Source organism: Ursus americanus, chromosome 10, assembly GCF_024610735.1.
Source record: "Ursus americanus isolate L20-20 chromosome 10, mUrsAme1.1.p, whole genome shotgun sequence".
In the NCBI taxonomy this organism is placed as follows: domain Eukaryota; kingdom Metazoa; phylum Chordata; class Mammalia; order Carnivora; family Ursidae; genus Ursus; species Ursus americanus.
In genome coordinates, this window is record NC_142136.1 from 620,035 (window position 1) to 642,427 (window position 22,393).

The window sequence follows — 22,393 nt, forward strand, 5'->3', positions numbered from 1 at the left end:
CTCGACCTCAACTCTAGACTGACCAGAACCCTGGCCAGGGATCAGGATTGGAGCAGCAGGTGGCCGAACCCTACAGCCGTCGACACCCGCGAGCCGACCCCAGAAGAGAAGATGCTTGGGAGGGGGGTGCTCTCCAGTGGCCCATGTGGGCAACAGCTTCCCGCCACCCCCACCTTTTATCTCAAAGTGAAAATCCCTCGCCTGGGACCGGCGAAGAGCAGAGGTCGCTAGAGTTCAGTGGAGGACTCCGGAGGTTCCGAAGGTGCCCTGGGCATTCAGCCATGAAGGGAAGTAAAGGTGCCTTTTAAAACCCACACGTACAATCATAGGATAAGATGCTTTCACTCATATATTCTCACTGGAATGGCTGTCGGAGTGTCCGTGCCTGTGGGGAGAGTGCTGGGGTTGGTTCCTGTGTCCCACACCCACTCTGTGCAGCCACGCAGAGCCTCGGCTTCTAATCAGTGTTCCATGATTTTTATTTGTAATCCCAAGAGGTTTAATTTATGCCTGTAGTGCACAATCCCAGCCTTGCACGGAAGCCAGAGTCAGGGCCCCGTTCCCCGCGGTCCCGCCCACCTGCCTGCTCACAGCCCGCTTGGCCCCCGCACCAGGCAGGTCTCTGAGAGGATGGAGACCCAGCGCCTTCATCACGGGTAGGGGCCCTCTCCACTCATACGGCCCAGCTCCCGCACACCAACACTACCACGGGCACCTGCACCCCAACCTCCCACTGACCCCCCACCCGCACCGCGACCCATTTTAAAACAAGAAATGTGAAAATTTCTTTTTTTTTTTTTTAAGACTTTTATTTATTTATTTATTTGACAGAGAGAGACAGCCAGCGAGAGAGGGAACACAAGCAGGGGGAGTGGGAGAGGAAGAAGCAGGCTCATAGCGGAGGAGCCTGATATGGGGCTCGATCTCAGGACTTCGGGATCACGCCCTGAGCCGAAGGCAGATGCTTAACGACTGAGCCACCCAGGCGCCCCAATGTGAAAATTTCTAATGCCAGGTCTTAAAAGTAGTGTTGGCCGTCTGAGCCCAAGGCCACGCTGGGTCAGGGTGGGAAATGCCGTGTGCTTTGACGGCGTTCCCGTAGTCCCTGTCTGAATGGTGCAGAGGGGCCCCCAGCCGCCAGCTGGTGGGCGTTCCGGTGCTGCGAGCCAGGGGGCTGCTGGCTGCCTCTCCACCTGTCACCTACCATATGTCTCTCCATCTGCCCGTGTGTCTACTTCTATACCCACCTATCATGTCCATCACTCGTCTACACTCACCTATGTACCTACCTGTCCATACACACGCACACACTTGTACTCGCAGAAACTTAGTCCTTTACGTTCTGTCACTTGGTATAACTTCTCCTAGAGCACCTGCCTGATGGAGGAAAGCCCACCCCAAGCTGGGAGGACTCTGTGAACTGACCGAATGACAGGCTGGGCAGCCCGAGCTCATGTGTCACCTATGGGAAAGGGGCAGCAACTCCCACATGCAGCCAGGGGAACCCAATGGGACAGAGTCGCACCAACCTTTGGGCTCTGGGTCTGCAGGGCGGCAGGTGGAGGGGCCCCAAGGAGGCCCACGCCCACAAGCTGCAGGGACTTGGGGTCCCTTTGTCCCGCCCCCCCCCGCGGCCCCGCCCCACACCTTGGAGCCCCCTCTGAAGCCCCGCCCACTCCAGCCTGCGGCGCCCCCCTCCCCCACCCCGCATTCATCCAAAGCCCTGCCCCCGCTGAGGCCCCCACCCCACCATGAAGTCCTGCTACACCCATGCCCGGAGCCGCACCTGGGGCCGCTCCTGTGCAGACCCTCGGGGCCCTTGTTCCAGCTGAGCCTGCAGGTGGCTGGCCCCAGGGCTGGCCCCGGTCGTCCTACACACCCACCGGGTCTCCCAAGTCCTGTAGCCACGAGGATGCAGGGCCGAAGAGGGAAGCAAGTCCTCATTCCTGAGCAGGCACAGGAAGCCTGTGTCAGTGTCCTGGGGTCTCTGTAACAAGGCAGGTTCACTGGGTGGCGAGCCAAGCTCCAGTCCTTCCGGTGGGAGGAGGGGAGGGTCCAGACCTAACGACGTCCACGGTCCTCAAACTAGGCCAGTGACATGTACACACAGTTGCCACTCAGTGCTGGTAGGAGCCTCAGTGGCCTGGCACCCCAGCCTCGTCTCCCTCTCTGGGGGGTTAAATTCTCTGCGAGTTAGTTCAACGTGGATGTTGGACCAGAATAAACACAGACAATCAAGAGCCGTCAGCATGACGGGGACGACAGCAGAGTTAGATGGCCACAAACGGCAGGTGAAGTGTATTTTGGATCCTATAAGTGGGTCAGACGCGCCGGGGAGCAGTCAAAAACGGAGTGTCGGTTTTCAGTGCTTGCCAAGCACTCGTTCCTGGTGCAACGAGGTGTCTCGGGAACGCGTGCGATGGAAACACAGAAGAGACCGTCGTGGGACAGAAGGCAGACGTCAGCTCGCAGGAACGGCCGGCTTGTGCCCTTTACTCAGGGAAAGCTGAGGAGCAGGCGTGAATCTGGAAACCTGCAAGTGGGAGTTGATGGTCCTTCATTCAGCCCGGAAAGTTCCTTCTTGCCGGGCGGCCTTAGCTAATTTCTGGAAGCCCGTGACCTGGACCACAGTGTGCAGCGCGGTCAGGACGGCGAGCGCGGCAAAAGTGCAGGCACCCGACGACCCCAGCGGAGTGCGCCCCTGTCCACTTCCCCGAGGCCTGGCTTCTGCCCCCGCAGCGGTGGCACCAGGGCTGACGGGGTTCCCAGCGTCAGGGATGGAGGACCGGTGGCCTTGCAGAGCGGCCTACAAGGAAGGCGGACCGACCTTCCTGCTTTACAATCTCAGATCGTGAGGCCCGACCTCTTGCTGACTTGCTGACCTCCAAACTGTCATTTCAGAGTACCCTCCACTTTTCAGTTCTCCTGGGTTTGTGTCCACCCTCTTTCTCTAATCTTCACATTTCAAGGAAAGGTTTGCGGGAAAACGGCAGCTATCAAAAGGAATTTGGAACCGTGCACGAACCTGGAAAGGGTCCAGGCCGCGTGCTGGAGCTGGCGGCCGAGCGGCGGACACTAGCGTGGCTGAGCTAGCGGCTTGCTGCCCGCGCGGGAGCCCGGTGCACAGTCCCGGGGCTGACGGACGGCACCCTTGGACAGCCGGCCTATGTTCAGGCTCAGTGTCCGTCCACTGGGCTCCTGCGAGCTTTCCTCTTGTTCTTGGGGTTTTCTCTGCCCAGGATGCGCACGGTCATGGCCGGTGTCCCGAGTCAGACGCCACGGGTGCATGGGGTCCTTCGTGAGACTGCTGGGTCCCGTCCTTAGCCCACATGGACGGCTCCCCAGCCTCCGTCTCGATGTGCAAATTCACCCTCCTTCTACCTTCTCGGTCGAGCCTCTAAACTTTGGAGGGCTTTTGTAAAACGCCCGGAAGACCGGCAAGCTAGCTCTGTCCTCGGGACCGTTGTGATCCACCCTGAGACGCTGGAGTCCACTTTGAGGGAAGAAAAGGGAATTTAGGGGAGGAAACACATCTCAAAACGTCGCCCGACCCCCATGTGAGGGATCCATGCTGAGGCGGCACTTTGATCCCTGAAGCGGGTTTGAGGTAACAGCAAGCCCATAAAAGCACCTCCCGCGGGTCGTCCCCCCAGGGGACGCAGGCAGAGTGCAGAGCTCGATGTGCTCCCCTCCCTCTCGAACACCCCTTGTTTTGAAATAATGGTGCCCCTTTGCTTACAAATGCTCCCTTCTGTCCTCGCGCCCGCCTCGCCTGTGTGCACGCCAAGTTCTTGGCTCATTTCTCCACACTTGATTTCATTCATAAATCGGGAAATAATAAGAGATTCCAGTGACTTGCTTCGTATGGACAACTGGTGCTCCCCCGGCGTGCAGCCTGCACCCCGGCTCCCCCTGTCCGGGCAGGACACACGGCCGCTCCCTGAGAAGCACCTGAGCACGCCGGCCGCACGCGGCCTCCCTCTGTGCGCTGGACGCCATGGTGGTGCCCGCCTGGCGCCTGGTCGGGGCAGAAGGTGCTGGAAGCCAGGGTCTCCTGAGCGCCCCCCCCAAGCCACTCCCGAGGCCCCACGGCCCCCTCAGCCCCAGGAAGCACCTGCGTTCTGCCCTCCCCGACCTTCCTCCCTTATGCCAGCGGCTTCAAACTCTCTGACTGGCCAACACGCGCACGTGACGCGCATGTGTGACGGAGCCAGAGACGGCAACAGCACTTGCCTGGCTGGGTGGCTGTGCTCCCGCAGCCACAATCCACTCCAGGGGATGCCTCTTCCACCAGAGTCCGCTGTTGGAGAGACGCTGCGCAGTGGTCCTCGGAGCCCAGTGCCGCGGCAGCTCTGTTCCAGACTCCATTCCTGGCTCGGAGGCCTTTGTCTTTGCATCTGGGTCCACGTGTTCAGTCAGCAAAGGCCCAGCTAGGGCCACCATGAGCTGGACGGCTGTCTCTCCTGTGTGCTCCCAGCCCAGCCGCACCAGCACTGCCTGGAAATGCGTCAGAAACACTCATTTTCAGGCCCCAGTCCGGACGGACGGGATCTGGGCTCCATCAGGACAGAGCCGTGCTGGCTCTGGACGACACTGGGCGTCCCCAGGGACCCGCCTGTGACGCAGCTGCATCCACCACGGGTCAGGCGTTTTCAGGTCGCTCCTTACGCCACTTCACCCCTGCCCTGGGACTAGTGCCTCAACACAGGCCAACAGAGAGTCTCTCGAGGCTCATGAGCGTCCCGTGGAGGAGGTGACAAAGGCTGACCACCGCCAGGTAGGTGCTAACGTGCCGCCTGAGAAGCACTTGGGCACCCACACCTGCGTGCACACGAACGCTGCTGTGTCTCCTTGCAGGAGTCAAAGACCCCGAGGCCATGTGTGAGGCCCCCCTGCCTCTCCCCTCGCTGAGCATTTCCAAAACTATGCCGTGGTGACAATGCTGGGACGCTGCTGGTGACAGAAGCACTTTGCAGCGTCTTCACGGAAGGGACGGTCACAGAGGGTGAGAATGTCTGTCTCAGACTCAGCATCAGGATGAGTCAGAAACACGCGGTTGAGTAAAAGACCACAGAACACAGTACTTCTGGGAAGCGTTCACGCCACTAACGGCTCCTCGGGGAAGGAAGCGAGCACCACGGTGAACGCTGAAGGGCCGGGGAGGCAGGGCTAGGGGCCGTGCAGGGGAGGGGTGTCCCAGCGCCGACACGGTTTCCTGTGGCGACCACACCCATGCCCACACGGCCTGCATGTGAGAAACAGCTCGTGACAGGGTTTCTAAAGGCAGGGAGTGTCCTCACAGCAAGCACGGGGATGTGGGCGCATCGGGCTCATCCTAATAAAGGCCTGCCCCCACCCTCCCCTAGGCGTGTTCACCCCAAATCTCTAAACACGTGCATGTCACGTTTCTGGATTCCTCACGCGGCATTCAAAGTCAGGTGTCGGCAGGATCCCCAGGCAGCAGGGTCAGGGTTCAGCCCGAGCCCCCATGAGCTCCTGGAGCAGCTGGGGATGGGCCCTGCCCTCGGCCAGTGCCCTCTGGACCCCTCAGCACATTCCTCCCTAAAGCAAGCAAAGCAAAGGCCTCTTCACTCCGGCCAGGACAGGGAGGCCAGAGGCCTGCGGGGCACCAGGTCCTACTTGCCCTCAAGAAAGACAAGCCTCACTCTTTCTGGATGAGCTGACGGAAACAGGGCAGCCGACCTCTCCGCCTGTCTCACGTGCAGGGCGCACGGACTCTCCACAGCCAACCTCGAGGCCCCGTGCTGGCGAAGGTGCTGCTGCCACAGGCCTCCGGAAGCCGCGGACCTCGGCCTGGGCAGGCAGGGGGAGAGGGAGCCAGTGTGTGGCCGGGAGGCGTGGGTGGGGGTTAGGCGATTCCCCAGATTAATGACACTTGCAGGGGCTGGGGCTGCCATCACGCAGGAGGAACGGAGAGCCCTGGGCCCCCGGCCCACAGGCGGAGGCGCTCTGCACTGGGAGCCACGGAGCGGCAGGGTCATCCGGACCTTCGTGCTGAGGGCCAAGGGCTGGCATGTCCCAGGGGTGTGGGGAGCCAGCAGGAGTTCCGGAGTCGGACACTGGAGCAGCCGCCCACCCTACGGAGCCTGCACACCATGGCCTCTCCTTCCTCCTCCCTGCCTGCCTGCTCCTCACCGGTCACCTGGAAGAACCACCTGCCCGAGCCCAGGAGCGTCGGCCTCGCCCGGGGCCACAGCCCCACCACGCCCGCACCTGCAGCTTCTGAGCACCGAGGCCCCCACGCCCGCCCCGCCGCTGGGCCTGAGCCTGCCTCACCTTCCTCCTCGGGGCTCTGACGTAGCACAACCACTTTGGGCCCGGGAGACACTGTGCCTGAAGTGGATGCTGGCCGCCTCTGTGCTCTGCTCGGGGCCGCGAAGCCATGCCGTCTCCGCATTTAGGCTTTGGCAGCATGGATTAGTACCGCGAGGGAGACGTGGCCGCGGCCTTCCCCCAAGGGGGCTCTGCTCTGCCACACCTGGTGCCCGTGGCCCGGGAGCCGTGGGGGAGGCTGTCTCACACACCGACCTCTGAGCACCTGCTAGCCCAGCACCTCGTGCCGCTCCTGGGCACCCCCGACCCGCCTGCTTTCTCCCGAGTGGTTGGCGGTTCCCCGGCCCATTCCGTGCACCAGGCCGCCAGCTCTGCCTCCACTCTGCACCCTCCCTCCCCTGCCTGCTTTGCCCACAGTCAGTGATGCACAGGTGTTCTCCTGTGTCCATGGTGTAAGCAAACTGAGCAAGCTTCTCTCCTAACTGACCTCCCACGCAAGACCTGCTCTAACGGCCACGGCTCTCAAGCCTCCAGCCAGATGGTGCTGGACGTGCTCTGGCTTCCCTCAGGCCGAATGAAGCTCTTCCACGTGGGGCTTCAGGCCCCGGGAACTGAGGGCGCGGTTTACCGCGATCCTGCCCCCCACGCACAGCAGAGCACCAGGACAGCACGGACGAGGGTGCCTACCCGCCAGAGTGTAGGCGGAACTCAGACCCAGGAAGCAGGAAGGCCGCGCGAGGGCACCAGCAGGTTGGAACACGCGCAATGCGCGTGGGGACCGGAGGAGCTGGGGGTTGGGTTAGCACTCCGGGTGTGAGGGGTGACTACCCAGACGACGTGTGTCGGGGACCCGGTGAGGCACTGGCCGTCAGCAGCTGGTGCCCCACCCTCCCCTCTGTCTTCAGCTCTGCACCTCAGATGTCAATCCACTAGGAACGGGCTCACAGCAGACACCAGGTTTTAAAATCAAGGTGAGGACGTCACTCCCAGGCTGGTCGGCAAGCACGCTTCCCTCCGGCGTGCCATCAATAGCAGGACTCGCCCATGCGCAGAAGAGATGCTGATGGCGGCAGCGGCAGGGGCTCCCAGGGGTGCCCAGTGGCTGGTCGGGGCAGAGAAGGGACAGCTGAGCTCTCCGAGTCCGGATGAGGAGGAGAGACGGAGGACGAGGCCGGGGACGGCTCTGTGGCCTCACTGTGTGGGAGGGGTGTGGATGATGGGCCCTGAGAGGTGAGTGGAAGGTGAAGAGGCCACATCCTGGGGCTGGAGCCCCCCAGGGAGGGTGCCCTGCGGGCAGACATCTTCCAGAGACGCGTCCTCTTGGCGTCTTTACCCACCGGTGACATTGGCTCCGTGTTCTGGGAAAAACTATGTCAGCGCATCATATAGGTCTCCTTCCACTCAACACGATTTCTTGAGCTCCTGACTCTGCCCTCAGGTGCTGGGGATCGAAAATGAAAGAATAGGCACCCCAGAGGCCGTCCTGAGTGGATTCCAGCCTGCTGGGCACGTAAGAGAAAGCGTTCTGCCCGCGCGTCCACACCCAGTGGTTTCAAGGGAAGGGCACTGATGTGCTCTGATTGAGAATGAATAAAACCAGTGCTGTATCTCTTCTCTATCCATTTCCTGCAGACCAGATGCAGCTCACTTCCTCCCACACACTGTTAATCACACGGTCACATCTGCGGTCGTGGTCGTGCCCGAGGTGGCGTCCCTCCGCTGTAAGGACTCTGGTCCAACTGCTAGGCTCTTAAAGCCCATCTCGACAGGACACTCCACTCACAGCGCCTCTCGGGGAATCTGTAAGGACCAGACCTTCCAGCCCCGAGTTCTCTGAAATGGGGCATATAGTAACCAAAATATAAAGTTCAAAGTTACAACTTAGGCTTTACAAATAGCACTGTATTAACTTGGTCTCTTAGAGAATGATGTGGCAAGGTATAAATCATCCTCATTTTTGAAAACTGTCAAAGATCAGTTTAACAGAAAAATCTAAAAAAAATTCCAATAAATTTCAATTAATTCCTGATTGTAAATGATCTTTATTAAAGCATGCATATTCCTGTGATTCAAAACAAATATTTTAAAAGAATGACATATCTAATAAAAACCGACATGAGTGTTTTATTTAAAATTATTATAATAAAAACAAATAGACATTTAGAAGATATCTGTCATTTTAGAAAAGAGACAGTAATGACTAAAGTAACTTCCAAACTCACCGCCCGAATTAAAATGTCACATCACAGAAACGTTTAATAACAAATATTGACCAACAGATTGCAACACAAAAGTTGAATAAATAAAAAACCTTTCTGATTGTTTTACCAAAAAATCATGAACTGATGAAGTAACAATAGAAAGTTAACATTAACTTCAGAAAAAAAGGCACATCCAGGCAAAACAGTCAAGGTGACCGTAAAATCTGGCGTTATATTTATACTGTGCATGACCACTGAATGGAATAAATCACTCGGCGAGACCCGAGACTGCGGAGTAAAGGTCGTCACGCCGGGCAGACGGGGAGCCCCTCCCACCGGGCGCTTTGTCCCCGAGGCAACGGGCGCACAGGGAGGTGCGGCCGCACACGGGTCTCACTCGTGAAGCTGTCCGTCCCGCCGTGGCCCTCAGAGGCTTGAGCGTCTCTCCGGCCGGGGCGCGCACCTCGTGACGGCGGCCCTCCACAGCACCGGGGCCAGCAAGAGGCTGAGTGTGGTCACACTCAGGATGAGGAGGTACACCTGCAACAGGTAAGCGGCAGTGGTCTCGCGCAGGACTAGGAGACGCCCCTGCACACCCCAGGGAGCCACGGGCACGCGGACATGTGGACGTGAGGTGCGGGGAGATGTGGGCCCTGATGGAAACTCGTGCACATGGCTCACCCCGCGGGCAGACTGAGCACGCGGCCGCAGTGCAGGCCTCGGACGGAGCCTGTGCACAGACGTCATTCCTCAGCCACCATTTCTTCAAAATCGAGACTCATCCTATCTTCCTCATACTCATAGACACGAGGGCACAAGCACGGAATTCTGAATGCTTGCCAGCACGTCCCACGCACCAAGAGGAACTTCTCTATCCCTTGGCCCAAACTAGGGAGCAGGTGTGCAGAACCGGATATTGGAGGCATCTCGTGGGGGGGAGGGGCTTACTGGCAACAGGGTGCCCAAGGGAGGATGCTCACCTTAAGGGGGGCAACAGGCAAACCCCCGCCCTTGTTCAAGGACCCACCCGACACGTGCACACAAAAAGGGCAAAACAAAACTAGATGCAGAATGGTGCTGGTGGGTCCAGTCAGGTTTGGGTAGAAACTACCGTTCATGAGCTTGTATGCCCACAAACCCCCAATCTGAGAGCGCCCTGAGTGTTTCTAAGCTAGAAGCACAAGTCTGTGGGGAAACGGTATGCAGTCTCCCGGCCGCTGGCCTACATGCGATCCTCGGGGACCCGGCAGTCAGAGCCGGGGGTCCCGGCTGCTTCTACACCGCGAGCCGGCATTTAGCCTCTGTCTGCAGCAGAGCCCCTTTACTGTCCACCCTCCTTGCACTCAATCAGCAGCATCACCAGTCCTCAGGTCACTCAGGGCTCACACTGGCCCTGCTCTAAGGGACATTAGCTCTTACCACGGTGGACCGGACTGCGGCCCACGGACCCCATAGGCCACAGCCAAGCACAAACGTCCTGCTAGTCAAATTTAAAGTGACAACCGGGGGTCATCAGACAACATTTACCAAGTTCTAATTCACAGCCAGTTTTCAAAGGGCAAATGAACAAAGCTGGAGAGAACAAGGCAAGTGCACAGCGGCGGGCGGCCGTGCCCACAGACCCACACACGGGCGTGCGTGCACCCGGCACGGGAGAGAGCCAGGCCCAGGATGAACGGACCAAAGACAAAGGGGAAGGAGGCAAATGGGGGGCGGGGGGCTCACCTTCCAGGCGCCACGCAGAGGGCCCAGCGCATGCACGCTTAAAACTATGGTGGGGGAAGGAGGGAGCCAATGAAAAGAGCCCCAAACTTTCGTATATGTTGATACGCGGGAAAAGCCTCCGTGTATTTTATACACAGGAGGCTCTGTCATCACTTCTATTCCAGTTTTAATTCCAACTCCCCAAAATTTGGAGACACGGTGTCTTCAGAAGCACTTCTGAACCCAAGCTCACCTTTTACACACAGGCCAATGCTGCAATGTATTTTGTGAAAAAACTCCACAAACCAACCAGGGACTTTCACACAACAACATTCCAGTTCTGCTTTTTCCATGGTTTCGGAGTTCAGACCCAAGCGCAGGCACACGGCTCACAGATGCGGTCCTGGGAAGGCCGGGGCTCTCGGCCTGGCTGATGGCCCTGCACAAACTAGTGGGGGGGCTCTGACTCAGGGTTTACTTTCTGCCAGAGATGCGAGTAGTGATGGGGCAGCGTCAACAAGGACGTTACTCCTCCGTGCCGGTGAGGGGCAGAGCCCCGGGCCCACACCCGCTGCTCGCGACTGCGGGCAGGATGCTCAGACGCCAGTGTGGGGGTGTGTGGACCAGGGCTCCCCACACACGCACAGCACGTGGCTGCAGACTCACCTCCCGAGAAATGATGCCAGCTCTGCGTGCTCTGCTCCCCAGGACAAAAGAGAGCTCGCTGACCTGCGCCAGGCCCGCAGCCACGATCCACTTGACGTACTGACTGCTCTTCGGCAGGAGGAGAGACAAGACCAGAGCTGCCAGAACAAACTGCGAGAGCATCCGTGTTAGCGCCTCACCCTCGCCCAACACCGGGACACGTGCAGAGGCACCGAAGGGACCCAGAGTGTCTGCCAGAAAACCACGCTGGACAGAGCAAAATCAAGGGCTGAGGTTTACTGATAAGTCGGTCCCCCCCGGCTAAGTCGACAGCAGTGGGTGTCCGGCAGCACTCAAGGACATTCTACTTTCTAAGGAGAGAACTGTGTCTCTCACATACGCAGAATCTAGAGGTGAGCAGTCCAGAATCCGTGGGGCAAGTGCAACAATCATCAGGGACTCGGATTCCTTCCAGTGGAAGGATTTTAAGTCAGGGGCGCCTGGATGGCTCCATCGGTTTGGTGTCCGACTCTTGGTTTTGGCTCAGGTCCTGATCTCGGGGTCTGGGATCGAGCCCCACGTTCGGCTCCATGCTGGGCATGGAGTCTGCTGCTTGAGATTCTCTCTCCCTCTCCCTCTGTGCCTCTCCACCCCAATTAAAAAAAAAATAGTATTTTAAGTCAACTTTTTTTTTAGAAGATATTATTCATTTGACAGAGAGAGAGCACAAGCAGGGGGAGCGGCAGAGGGAGAAGCAGGCTCCACACTGAGCAGGGAGCCCGATGCGGGACTCGATCCCAGGACCCCTCGATCATGACGTGAGCTGAAGACAGATGCTTCACCGACTGAGACACCCAGGCGCCCATTAAGTCAACTTTTATAATCTACAAAGCCAGACAGCTACTGAACAGGTAATCGGACCCTGAAATGAATGTTAACACAGGCAACTCAAGGATCTGTAGTCATTGGGGCACGTGGGTGGCCCAGTCGGTGAAGCATCTGCCTTCAGCTCAGGTCATGATCTTGGGGTCCTGGGATCGAGTCCCGCATCGGGCTCCCTGCTCAGCGGGGAGTCGGCTTCTCCCTCTACCCCTCCCCTCCATTCTCTCTCAAATAAATAAATAAAAATCTAAAAAAAAAAAAAAAGAATCTGCGGTCATGGAGGACAGACAGGTCATGGGGGACAGACAGTGGTGAGGTAATTCTCAGTAGCAGTGAAGCTGGACGTCTGTGAGGGGTCTGGACAGGCATGGGCACTCCACGCCCTGCCCCACAGCCCCGCCCTGGGCCCCTCTTCCATCTGGCTGTCCCTGAGTTACATCCTTTCATAATAAACCACTGATGTGGTGGGTACAAACATTATAACACTTCTACAGCACAGAAGCGATCGAGCGTACGTGTGCATGCACCGCTGGTGGGGGCTTCAGGAGGGGCGTCCCAGCGCAGGGCCTCGCAGGGTGTCCAGAAGTCACTTCTCCTGGCCCCGCTCTCATAGCTCCCCATTTCAAACATACCCAATTCTGAGACAAGGAAGGAAAACAAACCCAAAGGCCTCGGTCCTATCCCATGCAGTCCCCAGACTGCTGGGTGGCAAGAGGGGCTCCGGGTAAGCAGCCTCGTTGGAGTTTGCAGACTCCACGTCACTCTGGGTAGGAAGTGAAGCTCTGTCCCACATTGACCAAAAACGACAGGAATTGTACCGATCACAAAGCACTGAGGAGAATCCGTACCTTCATGATCACCACCGACAGGGTGAGGACCATCAGGACGCTGAGCTCGTACACCACAAAAGTGGGGAACACGTGAAGGCCTGGTAGGGAAAGGACAGACACAGTCACTCTCGCCTCAGTCCTCAGCCATGAGTCTGCGACGCTCAGGCTTCCTCTTGCCCTTTCCCCGCACACGAGCAGCTTGTGAGCGTCACCCTGCGGGGCCCCGTGTGCATGGCTCATGCCCGCGTCTGCTGCTCGCGGTTCTGGAGCTGGCTCGCCGCAGGGGAAGGGGCCCAGGTGCCGAGGGCCATCCTCCACCAGACTTCACCCTCAGGACTTGGCAAAATGGGACGGCAAGCAGCAGCTAAGTGATTTTCCTTTGTGAAAACATGCTGTACGAGGTACAGACACCTCCCGGGGCCGGGAAGCGAGGGGAGAAGCCTGGACACTCATGGCTCCTTGCTGTCCTGACAAAACAACCAAGAACCGTTCTCCTGCTGTGGTCAGTGCCTGCTGGCAGGCTCTGCGTGCCGGGGATGAGGGACGCGGGGTGGGTGCTGGCGGGCCCCTCCTCACTCGGCGGCCAGCCTCACACCCCTAAGGAGGGCACGGCTGACAGGGCCTCTCCTTGTGAGCACCGGGAGCTCACGATGGGGCAGGGACACGTGCGACCCCTCAGCAGTCTGCGTCTGTTTGACGCAGAAACACAAACCCAAGAACCCCCGTGCTCCCAAGATAGGCTTCTCTTCCGTGGAATTCAGCAGTACCGACCCTTTATGCTGCTCCGCGGGGGCCTGCTGACAAGCACCTGCCCCAACCTCCTTCTTGGCAATGTCCCTCTTCCTGGGTCTGCCTCGGCCACCTCCCAAGTCTGTGTGCTCCCTGAGCCCTGACGATGGCCCAGGGTACATGTGCCAGGGGAGGAGCCAGTTCTGGGGTTTTAGAGCCCCCAGCATTACGGGTGCAGACCAGCTCTGGCTGCACCTGTGTTCCTCAAACTCATCACACTGTCACCCGTAGTATGAAGTGACCAGCGTAAGCACACATGTGCACACATCCCTGACCCAGCCCACTGCACGGACCTGCCTGGGGGACACTGGCCCCCGTTCAACACAACACAGAGGAGGTCACCTGGGGGGCTCAGTTGGTGAAGCGTCTGCCTTCAGCTCAGGTCATGACCTTGGGGTCCTGGGATCGAGTCCTGCAACGAGCTCCCTGCTCATTGTGAAGCCTGCTTCTCCCTCTCCCCTGCTCGTACATGTGCTCTCTCTAATAAATAAAATCTTAAAAAAATACAGCACAAAGGAATGGGTACAGTGGTATTTCAGTGACACAGCATATATGAAGTCAGGTGCCAGCGGGATCGTGAAGAGGAGCAGAGCCTGCGACACCTGGTCTAGCGGGAGGAACACGGGGACGACTAAGAGTCTGCACTGCCGCCCGCCACCATGTGCACCATGTGCAGGGGCCTTCCTGGCCTCTGAGGGTCCCGCCATCTGGACCGAATCCCCACCCCCATGCCCTCCCAGGTGCCCACGCCGAGCACTGCTGCCTCAGCGTTCAGCCCCCCCCCCGGGGGGGCCCTCCTTCATCTGGGCCCCAAACTGCCCTTTGCTGGTCGCACTGCTCTCACTGCTCAGCGCTCAGCCAGGGCCCTCGGTGATTCTGCATGTGGTGCTGGGACCCCAGGGTCACTCCCCCGAGGGCATCAGAGTGCCCCCAGAGCATGGCCACTGATCAACAAGTCCATATCCCCGAGTGCAAATTTTCCCTTTTTAATAAGATTTCTCTGCAGACCCCAATTTTTACGGAACTGTTCTTACTGCATAAATAGAAATATGTAAACAGGTCACAGAAGTCACGTGGATCTGTCTCACAAATACTGCGTGAATGTCCTGATGTGAACAAGAAAGGTTACCTATGGATGCGAAGAAGATGATAACCAGGAAGTCACGGATGGGCTCGATGTAAGACACGACCTCCTCGGTGACCATGTGGCCTTGGGAAGAGATGAGCGCTCCGGCCAGGAAGCAGCCCAGCTCCATGGAGATGTCCAGCAGCTCCGTGACCTGGGCGAAAGGGGAAGGCCACATGTCACTCACAAGTGCCACCAGTACACATCTGGCCAGGGGCAGGTTCATGCCCAAAGGCAGGTGTGCCATCACACCAAAGGCCCATCTCAAAGTCCCCGGAGGGGCCTCTGTGGGGTCGAGCTGAGATACGCACAGGAAACGAACATTAGTTGAATATTCCATACAAGGAGGAAAAAAAATTAAGATATTTGAAACAATCATTCAAATCTTTGAATGACAATACTTTTGAAAATTTACTTTAAATAGTTGTGATAGATTTTCTTTACCTCGACCCAGTGACTCGCCCAACTATGGCAATAAAACATGTGTTACTGTAAAAACCTTTCCGGTCTCCAACTGAAAGCACGCAGAGAAAGTGGACAGTCTAGAGAGCGATGCCCGGAGAGAACAGGACCCCAGAGGGAAGTGCCAGCACGTTCAGCGGGCCGGACGTGGCACACGTCAGGATTGGCTGGGTTTCTAACGACACCTGTTAAACACAAAGCTTCCGGTAGACTGCTTCATGAGGTGCTACTGACACAAAACAACTTGAAAGTAGTAGATGCTTCTTATTCTGAGGAAGTAAAACCACGCTCAGAAGCCAGCAGCCAGCAGAAAGAGCCGTCAAGGAAAAACGCTTCACAACAGCACCCGGAACAAGTCCCACAAGGGAACGCATGGCCCTCACACCAAACACCACAGAGAAACATGCACGAGAGCCGGGACCCGCAGTGTGTGCTCCCAGGCAAGAGGCTCGCAGCCGTGGACGCAGGAGCTCTCCCTCCTGGGCCCCGAGTCCCTGCAGCGGCTGCGAACACTGACAAGCTGAATCCAACAACTCACGCGGGTGCTGGAAAGACCACGAATACGGCCGGGCAGCCTGGACCGCGAAGGACCCCCTCGCGCTCATACTCATGCACTCGTGCTCGCACACTCACACACGCTCACACCCACATGCACGCTCACACTCACGCGCTCACATGCCTCTTGGCTTCTGACAAGGTGACCCTGTGCCCAGTGCGGCACAGAGAGATGCGCGTGGTAACACGAATCCTTGACCACAGCCCTATGCCTGGGCTCCACATACGTCCAGACGGATGCAGATCTAACGAGAAAAGCAAAGCAGGACATCCTGGATGACGACACGGGTGCCTTTGGACCCAGGGAAGGCAAAGATCTACACAGGACCGAAAAAGTGCTCTCTGTACAAAATTTGAAACTTAGAGTACGTGAAAGTTAAGAACTCCTGTCTATTAAAAAATGCCATGAAGAGAGTCAAAAGGTAAGTCACAGACTGGAAGATCTTCTCAAAAATACACGGGACACAGAATTTCAGCCATAAAAAGGCATCAAGTACAGAAACCCGCGCCGGCGTGGCTGGACCTTTACGTGGCGCCACATGAGCGCGGCAGACACAGAGGCAAGTCCATGGGGACAGAAAGCAGGGAGCGGTTACTGCGGGATGGGGGGCCAGGCGGGACTGGAGATTCGGGGTTTTTGGGGGGTGACGGGAATGTTCTGACAGTGCTGACTGTCGCACAGTGCTGCGAACGTGCTGAAAACCACTGACTTGTACACTTTAAAAGGGTTAAAATGGCTGATTTTATTATAGGAATTTCATTTTAGTAAAAAGAAAAACAGACAAAAGATTTGCCAGAATATATAAAAATTCCTACAACCCAGTAAGAGAAATAACCAAACTGAGGGTTGACAGGCCGGCCCCAAGGAGGGCGTCCACACAGCTCCAGAGGGCAATGTGAGTCAAAGCCCCCAGGAGACACTGCGAGCACCCAGCAGAACCGCTGAACCCGCGGCGCTGCGGGGGAGGGTGCGGAGGGTGCGGAGACCCCGAGCCCTGCCGGCACGGGGGTGGGGGGTGGGGGGTGTGCACAGCTCCAGCCAGCAAGCCGACTCCCACGCGCCCGCCCGTGAGCATGCGGGAGCGCGTGAACAGCCGCTTTACTCGCAAGAGCCCGAACGGGAACCCACCCGAATGTCCAACAACAGAAAGGACGACTGTGAGACACGCCAGGACTACGTCACGGCAACAACGGCACGTGAACTGTAAGCCGATCGGATGAGCGTGAGGACCAGCAGCTGCTCTGGAAGAAAGAGAACCAGTTTAACCAGTTTAGCCACTGGGAAGACAGCGTGGAAGTCATCCAGACGACACCGCTCTGCCGGATGTTATTTCCAGAGAGAAAAATACTCCAGAATGGATAAAGCAATGTAAAAAAAGGACGTCACACACATGAGCAGCTTTGAGCAGAAGCAGATCTTAGACTTCTCCCAAGATTATAAATTAGTAGACAATTAAATCATACATGACGAAATCGTTTTTGTTAATTTCCTTTAAATTAAAATGAACCTTTTAAAATTAGCCTTTTTGGTTCGAGGTAAATGTAGATTAGCTTGCAGTTTTAAGCAGCAATCCAAGGAGCTCTCATGCACCCCCTGCTCATTCTCCCCAGTGGCAGCATCTTGCTAAGTCAGGGCACGAGATCACAGCCAGGATATGGACGCACCGCAGTGAGGACACACGCAACTTTCTGTCACAGGATCCTCCCCCCACCCTCTCCATAACCCCTGGCAACCAGCAATCTTCCATTTCTAAAATTTTATCATCACAAATGTCACATAAATGGAATCACACAGTGTGTGACCCGTGGGACTGGCTTTTCCCGCTCAGGGTAGTTCTCTGGAGATTCATGGACCAGCTGTTTTAAACCTGGGTGGTCTTCCTTGGTGCGGACGGATCACAGCTGGTGGAACCAGGCAGCTGCTGAAGGACATCTGGGGGTTTGGCTGCTACGAACACAGCTACTGTGAACAGTCACATGCGAGCTTCTGTGCGAACCCGAATCTTCACTTCTCTGGGGCCCACGGTGAGGAGCGAAGCTGCGGAGCCATAGGTGACGCTGGTACCACGGACTTTTGGTGGGGGTCTCACAGCATTTCCCCCGTTCTCTCAAGAGAAGCACGTCCTTTCAGTAAGGAGAAGGCTGCTTCTAAAACGAACCTTCTATTTTCATTTTCAACTTTTCACATTATGGCAAAAGAAGCTACACAGCTGACCAGCTTTGTCATCATCGAATAGAAAACCTGTTTTAAACTGTTCATCCGATTTCAGGTACAAAGTTGTCTGAAAGTTTAAGACAACGCAACGCTGGTGATGCTGGGAGTCCACGTGGCTCTCAAGGCCACCCAGACCACCTGCAGTGCCATGCTTGAGGTGCCATTTTAGCAAAGTGCTTAAAAGTACGGGAACAGGAGCACCTGGGTGGCTCAGTCATTGGGCGTCTGCCTTGATCTCAGGGTCCTGGGAATGAGCCCCACATCGGGCTCCCTGCTCAGCGGGAGTCTGCTTCTCCCTCTGCCCCTCTCCACTGCTCATTCTCTCTCAAATAAATAAAAATAAAATCTTAAAAAAAAATTATGGGAGCAAACAGGTTTAGCTCATTGTACAAATACTGAGGGGTAGAGTAAGGACCATGCATAATAAAAATACGACCATGTGTTTCAAATGTTTTAACTACTATTAAAATAAAAGACAAAGAACTGAACTTAAGCTCTCAGTGAACAGGTTACAAGTCAGAGTACGTAAATATCAGGTATTTTGAGAATTACCGTTAACATTAAAAAGATGAAAGCAGAGATTCCTAAGATAAGGATTTCTTTGTTCCCTTTGCTTTCCACATGCAGTTTCCGATAATACGGTCCAATGAGGTAAGTCTTTATAACGAGACATAGAAGAAAAGCAGCAGCGAGCGAGAAGAGAATCTGACCGACCAAAGCCAGGATCCGCAGAGTCTCCATGACAATGCTAGGAGAGAAGAAAGGGATGTTATTCCACCTCCAGCACACATTTCCCTGACACCCAATAAAATGGGCTTTCACTTTTCTTTGACATGTTACAAAATAAATTCCCCAAATCACATTTTTATTTCCAAGAACTAAAAACCTATCAATCACAGTAATTCTAAATAACTTCGTTCAAATTAAGTTATTTGAATCCAATATGGAAGCTGGATTGTTTTGCCAACAATTCGAAGCAAATCCATCTTCCAGGGTATGAGGACTCCTGACCACAGCTCATACAGTGACTGGTAACAAAAATCCTCACCAGGAACTAATCCCCACTTGAAGTTCTTCCTGCAACGACCATCACTCCGCAGGCTCAGCACTCGAGGCACGGCCACAGAACCCCAGCGACATGCAGCAAAGTCGCTCCTTGTGGCCGTGCCAGAACCCCGAATCTCATGTCTGTTGTTTAGTCTCAGAGAACAGGATTCGGTGCAAAGCTCTTTTGAGAATATGCTATTTACCCCCAGAATGTATTCTTAAGATCTCAGTCAAAAAGCTTTTCAGAAGAGGGGCACCGGGGTGGCTCAGTTGTTAAGCATCTGCCTTCGGCTCAGGGCGTGATCCTGGCGTTCTGGGATCGAGCCCCACATCAGGTTCCTCCACTGGGAGCCTGCTTCTCCCTCTCCCACTCCCCCTGCTTGTGTTCCCTCTCTCGCTGGCTGTCTCTATCTCTGTCAAATAAATAAATAAAATCTTAAAAAAAAAAAACTTTCAGAAGAAAGGCACTATTGCATGTTTATAGTATTTACAATGAATATACATAGTTTTTATTTAATTAAATTTAGTTTTTTAAAAACTTAGTTCATCATATTTAGGAAACTATTTAGTCTGGAATTCTGGTTTAAAAATTCTCAGTGGAGGGGCGCCTGGGTGGCACAGCGGTTAAGCGTCTGCCTTCGGCTCAGGGCGTGATCCCGGCGTTATGGGATTGAGCCCCACATCAGGCTCCTCCGCTATGAGCCTGCTTCTTCCTCTCCCACTCCCCCTGCTTGTGTTCCCTCTCTCGCTGGCTGTCTCTATCTCTGTCAAATAAATAACTAAAATCTTAAAAAAATAAAAGTAAAAATTCTCAGTGGAAGAATACAAATCTGATTACTAGGAGAGAATTCATCATTTGCAGTCAAAGCTTAAAGCAGCAGCGGTGGACACGAATGTCAAGCTGCACACGGCTGATCACGTGGGGAATCAGACCCAGCTGGGCTCGAGTGCCCTCGCTGCGGAAGGCTCCACGCGGGCTCACCGAGAGGGAGGCAGGCGTGTGGAACTGGGATCTGTAGCCCTCGCAGGCCTGCACAGAACGAAGCAGGCTGGGTCTACCTCAACTCCCTGCCAGTCTTCCCACCCCAGTCATGCGGCACGTGGCCTGCGCCCGGCACCCCGCACCCCTTCCTGAGGTGCCGCCACCTACCCACACGGCTGCACTAACCTATCGGTCTCGTGATGCTCCGGAGCCACACCACGAGCCCAGGCTTCCTGGCCCAGCCGCAACTGCCCGCATCCCTCACCCACACAGCAGCCTCCACCAGCCTCCGCTCCCTGAAGGCCCACGTTCCCTCTGGCAGGACCTGTGCACCAGGCCCCCACCTCGGGGGCTCCCCACCGCCCCAGGGCGTCCTCCGTGTTTCCGACTCAGAGGCCCTGCCAACCTGACGCGGCCGTCCGCCACTCCTCACCCTGCTCTGACCCTCTGCACCCCACGCATCTGACCAGACCCCTCTGGTGATCGCTCGCGCACTGCTCAGCCCTCTGCCCGGAGCGCTGCAGCCGCGCCCCATCACCCCCGTCGGACGGGCAGGAGAGGCCTTCCGCGCTACGCGGCAGCGTGAGCATCTTCCACCTGCTCATTTCTAGGTTCGCTGCTTGCCTATTTTTTAACTGGGTTATTCAAAGTGTTTTATTTTGTTTTTACTAATTTGTAGTTCTTTATGAAGTAAGAAATTTAACTCTGCCTTTTATGTGTTTACAAATATTTTTCCCATTTGTCTTTGGCCTGCTTACCAAATGTGTACCTGCATGTCTCCAGAGCACGTGTGGCCACACGTGTGTTTACAAGCACATGTGTACGTGTATACATGCAGGTGTATTTAAATACTCACAGAATGAAACTTCCATGTGATAACGTTTCATGCAGAAAATACACTTTCCCATCCTTTATGGCTACTGTGATTTCTGCTCTGCTCGAAGCCAAGGGCCCCCATCTTCAATATTACAAACAAATCCATTCATACTTTTTTCTAGAATTTTCATGATCTTGCAAGACTTAATAATTCAAATCACTCTTTAAAAAGTATTATCATAGTCTCTGTGTTCTGTTATTTAACTGTGAAATATTTGGGGGGGGAGTTAATGCTTTCCTTTAGAAAAGATCAAGATTAATTCTGATTAGAGGGGAGACTGGTTGGCTCACTCCGTGAAGCGTCTGCCTTTGGCTCAGGTCATGATTCCAGGGTTCTGAGATCGAGTCCCGCATCAGGTTCCTTGCTCAGCAGGGAGCCTGCTTCTCCCTCTGCTTCTGCCCCTCTCCCTGCTTGTACACGCACACTCTCAAAAAAATGTTTAAAAAAAATTCTGACTAGAGCTTAATAAAGAGGCAATGTTCATATTAACATTACCACTAATTTTGTCTAGTTTGTTTACTATAAATTTTCCCTGGTTATCAAAATTGGAAGAGGTTTTCCCAAATTATGAAGAAAATATACATAGCAGACAGTAAAATGATCATAAACTATCCCTCTACTAGTAGACAATCATCAACCCCTTGTTTTTAAATATATATCAATTATACAAGTAAGTAGATCTGTTTCTAGTCTCTCATTTTCTTCATGTAACCGAAATATTATATATAATTTTTAATAGTTTTATTAAAATAAAATTCTCATTCCATACAATTTACTCCTAAAAGTGGATAATTCAGAGGCGCCTAGGGAGCTCAGTCAGTTGACCCTCTGACTCTTGATTTCCACTCAGGTCTTGACCTCAGGGTTGTGGGATCGACCCCACCTCAGGCTCTGCACTCAGCAGGGGGCCTGCTTGGGACTGTCTCTCTCCCTCTGCCCCTCCCCCCGCTCCTGCACTCTCTAAAATAAGTAAATAAATCTTTAAAAAGAAAATGAAGTGCACACTCCAGTGGTTTCCAGTATACTCACCGAGGTGTGCACCCACCACCACCGCCCATTTCAGGGCGCATCTACCCGCCCATCAGCGCTCACGCTCTGCTTCTGCCGCGGCCCGACAGCCCCTCATCTACTTCCTGCCTATGGATTTGCCTATTCTGGTCGCGTCACACAAATGCAATCACACAATATATGGCCTGTGTGTGTGCTTTGTTCATAAGCGTGATGTTGTCATGGTTTGTGGGCTTGCACGTGGCCTGTGTCAGTGGCTGAACATCCCGTGGTGCGGTCACAGCACACTTTATCCGTTCATTAGCTTACGGACATTTGAGCTGTTTCCACTTTTCAGTGATTATGAATAATGCCGCTATGAACATTCATACACAAGTTTTGTAATTTTTATTGTGGTAAAATAATCGTAACATAAAACTACCACTTCAACCATTTTAAAGTATATTAACTTGTGGCATTAAGGACAGAAACACTCTTGTGCTGCCATCATCCCCACACAGAGGTTTTATATGGCAGGTGTTTTCACTTCTCTTGGGTAAATACCTTGGAGTGGAACAGCTGAGTCTTTTGGCAACTCTGTGTTTAGGCTTTTGAGGAATACTGTGTATGATCTGACTCCATTTTTTACAGCTAAACATAATATAGAACATCTTTTCTACATCATTAAAACTGTAATGTTTCATGGCTAACGTGGAATAATATCAATAGGATCAATACACGGACTGGATTTCGTAACTGGAAAAACACAAAAGAACAGTCCCCAAAGCTTTCTGGCT

The 22,393-nt window shown here is 54.9% G+C and overlaps 1 protein-coding gene across 6 annotated transcripts in view; it reads right to left on the reverse strand.

Annotated features, from left to right (window-relative positions):
• Positions 1 to 8,398: 8,398 nt before the first annotated feature.
• The window catches only part of SLC9D1 (solute carrier family 9 member D1), a 44,417-nt gene continuing 30,422 nt past the window's right edge, over positions 8,399 to 22,393 (reverse strand). For 5 of the 6 annotated variants that reach the window (XM_045772892.2, XM_087864927.1, XM_087864926.1 and 2 more), the window contains 5 exons: positions 18,256 to 18,451; positions 14,475 to 14,625; positions 12,575 to 12,654; positions 10,866 to 11,015; positions 8,399 to 9,035 (listed from right to left, as the gene is read on the reverse strand). In XM_045772892.2, coding sequence (XP_045628848.1) covers positions 8,922 to 9,035; positions 10,866 to 11,015; positions 12,575 to 12,654; positions 14,475 to 14,625; positions 18,256 to 18,451 — 691 coding nt within the window. In that variant the 3' untranslated portion in view covers positions 8,399 to 8,921. Of the gene's footprint in view, positions 9,036 to 10,865; positions 11,016 to 12,574; positions 12,655 to 14,474; positions 14,626 to 14,970; positions 18,452 to 22,393 lie in introns of those variants that run through there. The other variant, XR_015725875.1, reaches the window with a different exon arrangement.